Source organism: Spea bombifrons, chromosome 4 (genome assembly GCF_027358695.1).
Source record: "Spea bombifrons isolate aSpeBom1 chromosome 4, aSpeBom1.2.pri, whole genome shotgun sequence".
NCBI lineage: Eukaryota > Metazoa > Chordata > Amphibia > Anura > Pelobatidae > Spea > Spea bombifrons.
The window spans coordinates 92,884,089-92,898,438 of record NC_071090.1 but is presented as its reverse complement, the minus strand read 5'-3'; the positions used below and the strand labels follow the sequence as shown (position 1 = coordinate 92,898,438).

At 41.8% G+C, this 14,350-nt stretch overlaps 1 protein-coding gene across 1 annotated transcript in view; it reads right to left on the bottom strand.

Annotated features, from left to right (window-relative positions):
• The window catches only part of IQCH (IQ motif containing H), a 38,408-nt gene that overhangs the window by 13,301 nt on the left and 10,757 nt on the right, over nucleotides 1-14,350 (bottom strand). The window contains exons 8-13 of the mRNA XM_053463781.1: nucleotides 13,646-13,860; nucleotides 12,514-13,056; nucleotides 11,092-11,158; nucleotides 8,939-9,022; nucleotides 7,893-8,068; nucleotides 743-1,015 (exon numbers count right to left, since the gene is read on the bottom strand). Of these exons, the coding sequence (XP_053319756.1) occupies nucleotides 743-1,015; nucleotides 7,893-8,068; nucleotides 8,939-9,022; nucleotides 11,092-11,158; nucleotides 12,514-13,056; nucleotides 13,646-13,860 (1,358 nt within the window). The remainder of the gene's footprint in view (nucleotides 1-742; nucleotides 1,016-7,892; nucleotides 8,069-8,938; nucleotides 9,023-11,091; nucleotides 11,159-12,513; nucleotides 13,057-13,645; nucleotides 13,861-14,350) is intronic.

Here is a 14,350-nt window from a genome sequence, read left to right as displayed (position 1 = left end):
TCCTACTATAGAAACTTCAAACCATACCGTGTCCTTGGTCTTATCTTATATTCGGGATGCATGTTTGAATCCCCTCACATACATGAATAGGGATACAAGGGGACTTATGCATGGTTATGTTACATCCATGTACAGAAATATATACATACTTGGTACAGATACAGATCAAACATGGATGAATACACGGTAATTACATGCAATATAAGTACCCAGCAATACAAACATGTAAGCACAAGGACATATGCCGATACATGAAATTACACATAATTACATATTCTTCCTGCTGCGTGCTTGGAACGCACACATAAGATATAGGGATTTGTGAAGTACAAAGGCACATATACAAAGTGACATACCCCGATACATATACTGTAGCGCAGTAACACACACAAGACAGATAATACACAGACCTACAACATTATACTACGGATACTTGAACATACAGAATATTATACAGCACCACAGACTGATTAATGTGTGATACACAAAGCATTATACACCCTGCCGCCAAGGCATGAAGATACACAGAGAAAGTGCAGACGTACACGCACATGTATGAGCAGTATCATACGCACAGACGTATAGAAAACACTTACAAACTGTGCACTGAAAGAAAGGGCCACCTGTCCAGTGGGATGGTAGGGAGTGATTCAGGATCTTATATAATTCACATATTCTATCTACAGTTCAAATACCACACACAGACTCTTTCCAGAAGTGTATAGCAGGCCATATCTCTCACCTGCTGCTTGGTGTAGATATCATATGCCCCGGGGGCAGTGGGAACGGCTGCGCAGGTAAAGATTCGTTTGCTCCCAGATTTTGTGCTGTAGAGACGCGCCACCTCCGGTTCAGTGCCCAGTATGGGGACGCCCAGCAGGTCTGCCACCGCAAGGTCATCCATGTTCAAGACACCTCCTACGATGTAGGCTTCGCGGCCCTGAATTAAGTTCCGTATACGGTGCAAAGTCTTTGGGCTATACTTCAGCAAGGTGGACAGGCACATAGGGTGACTCTGTGATAAAATAAAGAGGGGATAAGAATATGGGGTGCATTGTGTGTAATAGCCAGGAAAGCATAAATAAATGCTTAGAAGGCAATATAACTACACAAATCAGAAACCAGTATGTTTAGCGATTATTTACAATGATTTTCGAAGGTAAACAAGAATCCTTTTCTGTATGCATCGATCTCTCATTAATTCATTCTGTTACCCAAAATACATGGGTTAGCTTTTTGTTCATCTCCTCTTCCCATTGTAAGCTCTTGCCAGATGGCTTCACCAAAACACCCGTCTCTTGCTTTTTCTGTTCAACAAATATTTATCCCTCCTCTATCGCTGATGCCTTTTAACAAAATGTCAACCAAACAAGCTGCAGTATTTTAAAGTGAACCTGGTAATAAAATCAGAGATAGGTGTCATTAATAATAGTAACTAAAAATAAAGCAGCCCACCGCTTCTCTGTACGGAGTGTCATGGTTTATGGCAGGCATGTCCAAACTTTTTTCGAAGAGTGCCAGATTTGATGAAGTGAACATGTGCGAGGGCCGACCATTTTGCCTGACATTTTCTGAACCATTAAAATTAAATACAAATTAACTATTTTATGCAAAGTTTATTGAAAACGGCATACCACATCTATCCCTTTCTCACTATCTCCCCTCCCTACCCCCCCTTCTCACAATCTCCCCTCTCCCTCCCTACCCCCTTCTCACAATCTCCCCTCTCCCTCCCCCTTCTCACAATCTCCCCTCTCCCTCCCCCTTCTCACAATCTCCCCTCTCCCCCTTCTCACAATCCCCCCTCTCCCTCCCTACCCCCTTCTCACAATCTCCCCTCTCCCTCCCTACCCCCCTTCTCACAATCTCCCCTCTCCCTCCCTACCCCCCTTCTCACAATCTCCCCTCTTCCTCCCTACCCCTCCTTCTCACAATCTCCCCTCTTCCTCCCTACCCCTCCTTCTCACAATATCCCCTCTCCCTCCCTACCCCCTTCTCACAATCTCCCCTCTCCCTCCCCTTCTCACGATTTCCCCTCTCCCTCCCTCCCCCCCTCTTAACGATCTACCCTCTCCCTCCCTACCCCCCCTTCTCACGATCTACCCACTCCCTCCCTAGGTCACTTACCGTCAACTCCTGTGTTGGGAGCGTGAGGCGTTTGTCTCGGGTGCCGGCGCTTCACAGCTGAGTGCCGGCATATGATGTCATATGCCGGCGCTCAGCGTGAAGCGCCGGCACCCGAGACAAACGCCTCACGCTTCCAACACTGCACTCTGGGCAGCGCAGAGGCAGGCGGCGGCGGCAGCAGCAGCGGCGGCGAGCAGAGGAGTCCTGGATTTCTGTCAGTCAGGGGGGCCCAAGAGGTGCCGAGCGGTCGTTTTCAGCAACCGCTCGGCACCCCTTGGGCCCCCCTGACTGGCAGAACTCCAGGGCCCGGTCGCAGTCGCGACCCCGGTAGTTCCGCCAATGCCTACAATTTCTTTATCAGATGCCCTTGTGGCTGTGTGTGCCGGCGCAGGGAGAAGGAAAGCCCAAATCTAGCGACGTCCGAGATTGCAAGATTTGGGCTTTCCTTCTCCCTGCGCCGGCACACACAGCCACAAGGGCATCTGATGAAGAAATTGTGTAGGGGAGGGTTAGATTTCAACCCTCGTCTACAGTCAAACATGAACCCTGTTTAATCTTACTGTAGACGAGGGTTGAAATCTAACCCTCCCCTACACAATTTCTTCATCAGATGCCCTTGTGGCTGTGTGTGCCGGCGCAGGGAGAAGGAAAGCCCAAATCTCGCGCTTTCCTTCTCCCTGCGCCGGCTGATGACGCCAAGTCCCGTGGCTCACTTGGGGGGCCGTATCAGTCCGGCACAATTGGCCCGCGGGCCGGACTTTGGACATGCCTGGTTTATGGTAAGGGGCCCTATTATATCAGCTAGAACTCAATGGAGCCTTATCCTACTTTGGCAAATCAGATTAACAAAATGCTTTATTTACACCTCATATTGGACTAGCTTGTCAATACGTTCCATAGGACGGTACAATTGATGAGGAGGTTAACAAGTAACTAACAACCCATTTACACATAGAGATGCAGGAGAGGGATGTTGCAGAAGATGCACCGCATCAGGGACTAGCCACACGATTGCAGCTCTGCACATAGATATGTATTCAACATCCATTTCTCTGAATTTCTAACCCTCATGGGTAGATAGTGGGGTTCATGGGTTTTCTTGTCAGAAAAGCTCACAAAGGAAAACATTAAGGTAGCTATTAACCAGGAACATATGAACCCCACTATCTACCCATGAGGGTTAGAAATTCAGAGAAACCCTTCCTCTGCATGACAGTACTATAACATACATGGGGTGCTCTTGAGTGAACTTAGAATTTCCATCTACCATGACTTCCACGTAATGATTGACAATAGGTCCCAATTTGCCTGGTTCATTTGGAAATACAAAATTGGATAATATGCTTGCACCTAGTGACTGGACTTGTCACCGCCTCACCAAAGCACCCCCTTGTGGTATAAGGTTTGCCCCTACCTTGGCCGAAACCACATGATTGTTACGTTCCCTATGGACACAAAAGGAGATGCCTTTCTTAGAAAACCTCTTCTGTGGTAGCCAGGTAACTTGTAGCATGTTCAAGTAAAGATTCTAATTCAGGATCAAACAATCTTTTACCAAAAGGCATGGCACAAAGTCGGCTTTCAGAGGTCTGACCATCTGCAGACCATCTTCCTAGTCACAAAGCCCACAGAAAATAGATTTCAAAGGATATAGCGGCCATATTCTTAGCCATTATTCTTTTTTAATGTGCCCAAGGCCAGATCCCTTTTCACCTGCCGCAGTCATTTCTTAACAGAGCAGGCCACTGAGGCAACACACGATTAAAGGCTTGCTGCCCAGGGCCCCTTCTGCCTTTCTATCCTTTGGGTCTGAGAATTGTGTTCCACCTTTGACTGGAAGGACAGTTCTTTCCACAACATAAGCTACCACTGCTACAACCTTCAGGAGGTCACACAAGACCATAACTTCCTCTTTACTAACTTCCTTTGAAACAGCTTCCTAACTTTGGAAAGTCTTCTTTCTAAGTATCTCTAGTCTTCTGTGTTTATTTTACAACATTTCACTCTTTCTCCTAGGATAGGTCTTCATAGGTCAATACATATTGTTCAGAGACAGAAAGTAGCTCATCCCTGAAATAGTCCTACTCCCTGAAAGCAGCAGTCCCTTGCACCAGACATGGAAGGCTGCAGTTGGAGCAAGATCCTGAGCTGCAAAAGAAGTAGCCTCCATCTTGGTCCTCATCCATTCCATACATTCTCTGCCTTCTGCCGTCTCCTTTGTTCTAAGCACAGGTAGAACATAATGACCTCCTGCAATCATAAATGGTCTCAAACTGCACAGACAGTATGCAGGATGTCTTCTGGGCTTTTTGGCCAGTGGACATGCTATAATAATGCTACCAATTCTCGTTCTTTTACCTTCTGTGTGTCCTTTGCCACTTAGCTGTATATTCGCCACCGCCACTGCTGCCTGCTCCAAGCTCCCAGATGGAGCCTATATATGATAGTCCTTGCTAGGTTCATCCAGTATTATTCAAAATGATGAATACAAATCCACCCACCCTGGTTTCTGCGCACAAAAGTAATTACCGGTATACTTCCCTTAAATACAAGCAGTGTATCTTCAATCAAATTAAACGAACAAGAAAAGAAAATAGTGTGCAAATCAAATGTGAAAACTTAATTTGGATGGACTTTTACTTTTAAGTAGAGTAGTATTATTATTATTTATTGTTTTATATAGCATCATCATATTCCATAGCGCTGTACAATGTAGATAGCATAACAATTTTACTTACAGAAACAGGTGAGTAGGGCCCTGCTCAAATGATCTTATAATCTAGAGATTGCTGGTTACGCTCTTCTTTACTCCACTAAGGGTACAGCCAACTGCTCCCCTCTATACTGTTATTAGGGTGTCTCAGGGGCAGAGCCTAGTACAAAATAGTAAATTAAATTGAGGGGGCTTCTACCCCCTCGCCCCCAGACACATGGGAGGTATGAGAGAGGAACTCATTTTTGGGTTTGTTCCTGTCCTACCTGAGTTCAGAGGAATCTTTTTTTAGTTTGCTTCCAGGGATGATAAGTCCCATCTTGACTCTAACCATCTAAGCTGATCTCCCTCATACTTGTCTAGCCCTTTTACAAGCCACCATGAACACTGCTTCCGGACTTATCTTCCCCACTCATCGCTTTACTGACACCTCTCCCCTCTGTCAGCTTCAGAATTCATTTCAAATCCTGACACTTACTTACTCTTACGGACTCTCCTACCCGGTCTCTCTGCTCATCCGATGATCTCTCTCTGTCCTGTGCTCACATTTCTAGTTCTCATGCACGCTTGAAAGATTTCTCAAGGGCTGCCCCATCTTCTTGAATTCCCTTCCCCGGACTATCCATCTCTCCCCTTGCCTCTGGTCCTCCATACAACTCCCTCAAGACTCTCACCTCTTTAAGGATGCTGACAAACTTCCGTGTTAATGTCCTTTCTCTATACTCCTCACCTTTCCTAGTCCCATTCCTGCGTTCGGACAATACTTATACTAGTGTGGCTGCTCCATCCCTAAGGACGGCACTTTGCCATCTTGTGTAATACACCCCAACTCCCTCTAGATTGTAAACTCATTTTGAGCAGGGCCCTCTTCACCTGTTGTCTCTATAAGTCAAATATTATGTTGTACAATACTTGTTATATCTTGTTTACCCATTGTACAGCGATGCAGAATATAATGACGCTATAAAAACAATAAATAAATAGAAATTAATCTACTGCATTTGCTGGAATAGAAGACTAGCTTTTGCGGGTACGTCCCCAATGAATTGTCTGCCAGATACAAGTAAACAGCTGGTAAGTTATCTCCCCAAAATTGTTTGCATATAAAACTTTGTTGCATCCTTTAATGATTTGTATTTTATAGTGTAAAAATATGGTAGTTCTGTGACTTAGTACTGAATCGGTCTCAGTCATCCAAACGCAGTAACATATTTTGTGGTAAATGACTCTGTTTAAAAAAAAAAAAAATCAGCTTCTAAATTCTAGAACCTTGGCTTCCAATGAAACATTTAGTTATATGTTATATTACGGCGATTGGTCTTTTTATAACTCCGTATACAAAAAGCTCACATAAGCTGGGGATTCGGTGAACTCAATTCATGAAAGAGTAAAAACTCCTTAAAGGTGTTGCGCAATCTTCAACCACTAGTGGGCAGCAGCCACAACCCAATGTCCAGCTAAATGCAGCCGTATTGTTCCAAAAAATTCAAGGCTGAGTTTATTGGAATAGATTTTTGTACATTATGGTTTAGCGATTGCCAAGAATTATAAAAATCCATAAAGCAAAACAGGCGCGCTAGAAATTCTTATTTTTATTACAATTTTATTTCTTCCACTTTCCTTTTTAAAGACATACTGAAATAAAATGACTAAAACGCTTTTTGTTAACCCATCATAACGCACGTAGATCATTCATATCTCCTATCTTCTGTTTGGACTCTAACACTAACCCTCCTATTTGGTGTTTCATATTTATTTGCTAAGCGCTCTTGGAAATAAAAGAAAATAGATATTATTTAGATGAAATAGATATTATTTAGATAAGATATACATTATTTAGATATAAATATATTTATTGAAGGCAGAATTATAATCTTATTTTGACTTCAAACCTGAAAAAATATCATGAATATATGTACCAGCACGGAGCAGATCATTGTTATTACTAAAAAAAGACAAAAAAGCTGGGTTTTCCAAAAAAATATGTGCCTTATAATCTATTTTCCAGTAGTCCGCTATATTTAATAAACATTGCATTTGTCTCTTTCAAGTTCAAGCACAGTAACTAGCTGTACAATCTATACAGGACCAAAACTAATTGCCCACTCCATATAATTAAAAACAACCAGCTTGTTGCAATATTTCTGAAATAAATCAATTATAGCATATTTTCTGAATATATATATATATATATATATATATATATAATTTAAATGCTGTGCATTTAAAAATACTATTTCAACTTTGACCTGTTTTCAAATCATTTGCACATTAACAAAAGCAGTGCATTGGTTTTTTTTTTCCATTGGTCCTTTGCTTTTGGTTCATAATCCCCAGTTCATTACATCACTCTTTCCATAAAAAACAACAAAAAAAAATCCATGATTAATATGTGGCTGGGTTATGACCTCGGTTGTAGTTGAGCTGTTTAAATTGATAAAAGCTGTTGAGGTGATACTATAATCGCTCACATCTTTAGTGCCTCGGAAATGGCCTCGGAGGGAATAGAACTAATTACTACACATCTGTATTTATTTGATCCACGCAGAATTATCCTTCTGTCACTCGGAGAGGAGGCTGCCAACCTTTTGTATAAAGCTAACTCATCCCGTGGCTCCCTCCTAGCTCAGCCTCCAATGGTTAAAACACAAGAAATGTAAATGGTGATAGAAAAAGACCGAGAAGGACGTCAAAGAGAGGAATATTCAACCTCTTAGCAGACTGAGGTCAGAGGAGCGGGGTCTTTTTCCCGGTCTGTACCAGTATGTCCTAATGTGTGTTATTGTCCACTTTGTCAATTTAAATATTATTCTTCACTTTCACTCTTCCCTATTGCTATAGAATCTGCTGCTACTCTATAAATACAATGTAATAAAATGTAATATACACTGGTGATTCTCAAAACTATCTTTTTTTATTACAATATCTGTGAATCTGTAAAGTATAGCGTAACGTGCTACATAGAGGCAAACCAGTAAACACAATCTAATAAACACATTTTTACTTCGAGCGGTAATATGTATTATGTTCTGTTCCATGTTAGTGGACTTACAGGAAAGCTGCCAATAGCTTCGGGGATGAGAATGGTAAATCGGTCACGTATCTCGCATGCATCCTGGGGGCTTCCAGATAACACTGCTGCCCGCAGACCCAGGACTTTGCGGTAATACTGCCGTGTCTCTTCATCCAGGTCCACGGGGGAGACATAGATGACGTCTACATTGGGGTCTAAGGAAAAAAAAAGAAATTCCAAAACACAATAGAGAATGTGTTACCTGAAGAAATGACCAAATGGAGAATATATTATATATTATTAAAGATATTTTTGGCTTACAATGTTTGATTCAAGTTTTGGGCACTTGACCTCCTCTTCCTGATTTGTTGTTCATATTCATAAGGGGCAATCACCATGGAAGCCAACGGGGTATTAATGCTGGTTGATGTATATTTGGCGCTTTGCACCAGAATTACTCTTTATAAATATATCTTTTTTAATAAAATGAGCAGGGGTTAAAAAAAGTCCCCAAAGACCTCAAAGAATAATCAGTTCAATGGAAAGCAGACTCAAATCCATGATTAAAAATACATTAAAAATCTAACTGTTAACAGAAAAAAATAACATCAATATATTGTATGTTATATTGATGAATGATTTTAATCTTTGTAAATTTCTATCAATGTTTAGATGTATTACGCTAGTTTTTCTGCTAAACCAGACGAGGCAGCTACGTTAGAAAAACCGCATCATGTCTTTCCCCGTTTCTGCGTCCATCTCCCATTATTATCCAGCGTGTGCCGATGATTTTTCTGTAATAACCCTCTGTATAATTACGCCTATTTTCATTAAAACAGACTACATGCAATGCCTACAATTCCCATTTATCGGTGATCCCTTTTATTAGCCTATATAATCCATAGATTAAAGTAATTCTTTCGTATTATGCCTTCTCTTCAAATGTTCCTGCAGCCCGGCAATGCATTCCTAAGATTCTATTATGTCGAATAATTACCCGTACTTAATTGCCTTAAACCATTTTAACATACATTGTATTCTTATGCATTTTTATATGGTAAGGAATCGTTTGGACAGATTTTAACCTGCAATGTCACACAGGCGTCCTATCTGCAGGTTCTGTTCGATGTGCAGGTCTGGAGTTTGGGATCTCTGTTTTTCTGTGTATCCTACAAGAGACAAGCGCGCGTTATTTTCACCGGATCCGAAACCCACTTCACTCATGGTGCCCGGCATCCACAGGGAACTGAAGCCACAGTCCCATCAGTTTTAACTCCAAAATAGATTTTTACATTGTGATGTTCAAAGAGCACACACACACATATATGTATATATATATATATATATACCTTCATCTATATAGAAGCATAGAATTTAACGGCAGACAATAACCATCAGTCTGCCTGTCTCCATATTTTTAAATATATAATGTACATAGATATTCACTTTTCTTTTTTTGTAATTTATACCATTTTTTAATACATAATATTACTTATACCCTGGGAGGACCTTGGTGCACCTATGGACAGTCTCCTGGTATTGTGCTCACTGGAAAGGCAATGAAATAGAGCCAGGTACTATGCATTTGCAATGGTGTGGGTTTAAGAACTTAACACATAGGTAATAAGAGGCATGTTAGAACTAATAACAACAGAAACATTGTTGAAGAAAAGTCATCGGTATAACAGATTGGGCCATTGTGTAGTCAGAGGTAGAGAAGTCACTAAACCCGGCACCAACAATGCTACAACATATGACTTTACATATATATATGTATCAAGGATACTATTTTCTCTTATATACAGAGTATATGTGAAACAACCAAGAACCACATCCAAGGGCTCAGACACCAGTCTGGGTGCAGCAGTGGATGGCAGCCCAGATCATTATTTGATGTTGTTGGTAAGATAACGTACACTTTTCCATTTTAATTTAATGTATACAAGCACATAACCAAAGTAGTTTTGCTGCTAAGAGTACATAATAAGGGCATTCCCGTTTACTGCGTTGTATTGTGATCATGTACCCGAGGGGGACAGCCGGCTAGCCGTACATTAGTAATGTAGCACAAGAACTGAGCTCTGGATTCAGAATGGTTTTAGGGAATAATATTCTGTCCTGTCAATCATGAATTTTATTCACGCTGCATAAAAACAGAGTCAAATATCTGGATACATATGCTATAAATCCAGCCCCGGTTACTGGAATCCATACTGTCTGATTTCAGGATCAGGAAGCAGACAACTCATTTACCCTCCAAACACACACACACACACACGTCTACACAATCTCTTATTCAACGAGAAGCGATGAACGATGCCTCCTGAGACCTTGCACACCTATTTGCTTGCGGTTTGTGAAGAAACCTCTTTTTAAGTCCCCCTAATTCATAAATGTAATTAAATAATTACATTAGTGCTAATTAACATGAAACGGCAGATTATTTAAGCGCAAAAAACACTATTCAACTTCTTAATTATTCTTGTTCACACAGCATTTCCTTTTGCTCGCGCGCCCTAGGTGCAGATAAAGCAGCCCATCTGCTGGTAATTAGAACGAAATAATTTCCGACAATGTAGCTTATCATTTTGACTGCACATTTGATTAAAAACAGTGTACGAGAAATATCCCAGAGCGGCAACATGCGTGTGTGGATGGGATGATGATAGGCATGACCCGCGGGCCACAACAGGTGAACGTAGCAGAAACAGAAGTGCGCACACACACATACTCGCATGTATACACATACTAACACAAACGCACTGTGGGAATCATGCCTACGTGCAATTGTAGCAATATATTCAGTATATATAAAATGTAAATGTACCCAGTGGTAACTGCATACAGACAACACGCACAATGTTATACATGATATTTGATTATATTACACAGACCTACAAACACACAATGACATTGCACACGTATTGCTACACAGCTACACGCAGAAGTTTCTTAACTCATTTCACACAGATGAAAAGCGAATTAGAGGAAATGGCCCCTCGGCTGCTCATCTCCCTCCTTATCCCCACATCCCATAATGAGTTTATTTGTTTAACTCCCCGAATTAAACGCCGCTTTCAGCGCGGGCCTTGTAATATCACTCTCATCATGTCGAGAACATTTTCCTGCAGAGACCCATCTGAATAAGAGAAGGTCCCCGTGCTGAACTCAATCAGAGAAGCGTAATGTGCTGGGTAATAGAGGTGGCTGATAGATCTGGAGGCTAAGAGCTCTTTACCTAATGATGGGATATGGATAATGCTCCTCCTGCACGTCCTGATGTGATTCCAGTTGGATGCCAGATGCTAAAAAATCAAGAGAAAGAGCAATGAGTGAGAGAGACAGTCTGGAACACACTTATCCGAGAGGGTGCGGGGAGTCCTAAGCTTTCTTCCTTCATCCTGCCGTACGGTTAATCCAAGCTTAAATTATATTAATTGATTTAATTATATGCTTTAAAAACATCTCCGCCACCCCCCCCACCCCCAATTAATTTAATTAGGAGGCTGCATGATGCGGCTGGTGAGGGGAGATTAAGGCCCTACTCGCTTTAATTAAAAGAATATGAATTAACACAGAAAGTGTGTGGTGGGGGTGGGTTGGGAGGTAATGCAAATATAAATGAAATGGTGCGCACTAATTAAAAGGCCGTGTTAAATACTTCCTGACGGAGCAATGACAGGAGAGAGGTGTTTAATCCCACTGTAGGAGAGGAGATGTGAGATTCGGGAACGACACAAACAGGCCCTCCTCGGGGGACAAATATCAACAACACACAAAAAGGTGGCATGGTGACCCTCGGGAGGTAATGAACCTAAGCACGTCACTGTGCCTTTACTGTGTTTTCCAGCCAGAATAATACTATGGTGACATAATAATACCGGCCAGGTGACACACCGCTCACTGCCGGGTGGCAGACTGAAGGCAGGCTATACCACTCACTGCCGGGTGACTGACTGAACGGCAGGCTATACCACTCACTGCCGAGTGACAGACTGAACGGCAGGCTATACCACTCACTGCCGAGTGACAAACTGAATGGCAGGCTACACCACTCACTGACGAGTGACAGACTGAATAGCAGTCTATACCACTCACTCTTTAAGGACTGCCCAGAAATAAAGTAAGTGACCTTGTAACTGTGAACACATCTAAAGCAGGGAGGCAGGGTGGTACCACCAACCACCAGTTAACCAATCAGTTGGATTCAGCCACATGACTGCCTCTCACCTCAACGAGGCAGTGATATTAAAAGCATGTAATGCTCATACATCCCTCCTAAAGCTGAACATCTGAAAAAAATTCTTAGAAGGTTGCACTAGAACATGCTAACACAGAGACAAGAACAGCCGACCACCCTCATTGCACACCGTGAAATGTGGCTAGTTTGTACTCTCCACATATACAGTCTAACGCAATCATGGTGGGACAACTAGAACCAACGTAGGTGTGTTCAGAGGCTGTTTGGATGTGCTACCTGCCATCTGGTTGAGATGCATGTATGTTCCTTGGATCCCATTCTGGATCTAGAAGCTGACCAGTGGTATACATAAAATGTGGTGACTCAACTCCAGTTAAATCAAACGGCTAAATTTTTTTTGGAAAGGATAAACGCCCATTATTAAGACATAATTATAAATAGAAGAAAAACACTTCCCACCTTGGCTCTAGTTCTGAAGTTCTGTAACTGTTGTTCTCTGGATTCCTTTAGCATTTTTCGTACACGAGATCTCTGCACATACAGGAGCCAGGCAATAGAAATGACCCCTGCTGCCCATCTCTCGCGACGATAAATGAGGTACGCCTTGTGGTCTCGGTATCCTCTCCACGCTGCCTGGATAGTCACAGCAGCTGCCCTCCTGCCCTCCTTCCCTTTATAACGCTGCCCAGGTACACTCAGTATCTCCCTCACTGAGGACTTGTTTTCCAGCACAGACAGTAGCTGGCAAACCGATAAATTCCTGCCCAATTCTTGTTCCAGAGCAACGGCCTTCAGCCTATCCCCATTTACTACAGCAACAGGAACAGCATAATCCTGTAAAAGCTTTTGCAGTCTTTGAAGGACAATCAAGTAGCTGCCACCAAGAAGACAGTGATGTTGTGCAAAGGTCACAAACTCTGTAGATGTAGTGTCTACCGAGCCATTGTGGATTGTCAAGAATTTACCAGGTGGAGCAGTGACCAGCGTCGATGTCCAGGACTTCTGCTGAGATAGAGAGGAATCACAACGTGCAAAAATCATGCTATATACAGACAGTGAACTTCATATTTCTGATATCATTTCCAAAATAGTAGAAGTAACTTGTTGTATAGTAAACTGCCGAACCTGTGATCTATTGTTACATTATGTTAGTGTATATTATGTTCCTGTTCTTAAGACGTAGTTCTTGGTCTCCTCTTAGATTCAGGATAGCTGCATGCCTACACCATGTATGTGTCCATTCCCTCATGTATTACATATTGAGTACACCTAAGGAAATCAAAATCACCAAGCACTATAACAAACTATTAACCAAAGTATATAATAAGTGTTAATTAACATCAAGCAATAATGTAAACATATTAACTAAACAATAAAATGTATGTTAAATAGCAGCAAGACTAAACAATACAATATATGTTTATTAGCCTCAAGTAATACAATAAACACACTAATTAAACAATACAATAAATACAATATAATTTAATTACTAAATAATCCAATATACATTTATAAGCACTGCCTTGAGGCAATACAATACTTTGTGAGGACATAAATAGTAAAAGATACTTATTCTTGTGCCAATGTGTACCTGTGACGATGGAGATGTGCTTCTCTGCTGGTCTTTTCCAGCAGCACTAGCCGAGTTCCATTTTCTCCTGGTTGCCCCCGAGTACCGGGTGGAGGGGAAAGGGGTATCAAGGCCATCTTCTTGGAGTTGTGCTTCACACAGCTGGGTGTCACTTGTGGTGGAGTCCCACTCATTGTCTTTTGGGGATATATCTGCTGTCCGGGAAGGTTCTCTGTCTGCATCAACAGAGTGTTATACACTTATTATTCTGCTTTCCCATTGTATCATATGTTGCCTTATTATTACTATTATTATTAATAATAATAGAATTCAACCCCAAGCCCAAAGGCAGCTGTTTTGATTTGAAGACACCGGGTCAGTTCTTTCGAATCTTATTTTGTTTTTCTTGCATATATAGAACATGAATGTCTAGAATAATAAGGGTTTTAGGACTGTATCCATTATTCTAATTTTATGGAATTTCTATGTTTTTTTGGCATATAAGGCATAGTGTCCATAGGACATCTTGTCAGCCAAATCTCTTGGTACACTGTATTACTGGGCCACCTGCTTGACCGGTGGAATCGGTCTCCACTGCCTAATGTATTTCAACTTTAATTCACGGGCACTGAATTTGGGATATTTGCTCCTGTTGGGTGAAGAAGAGGAGGCAGTTCCTGCAATGGATGGATAGATAGATAACTGTACCGTTTGCATTAACCTACA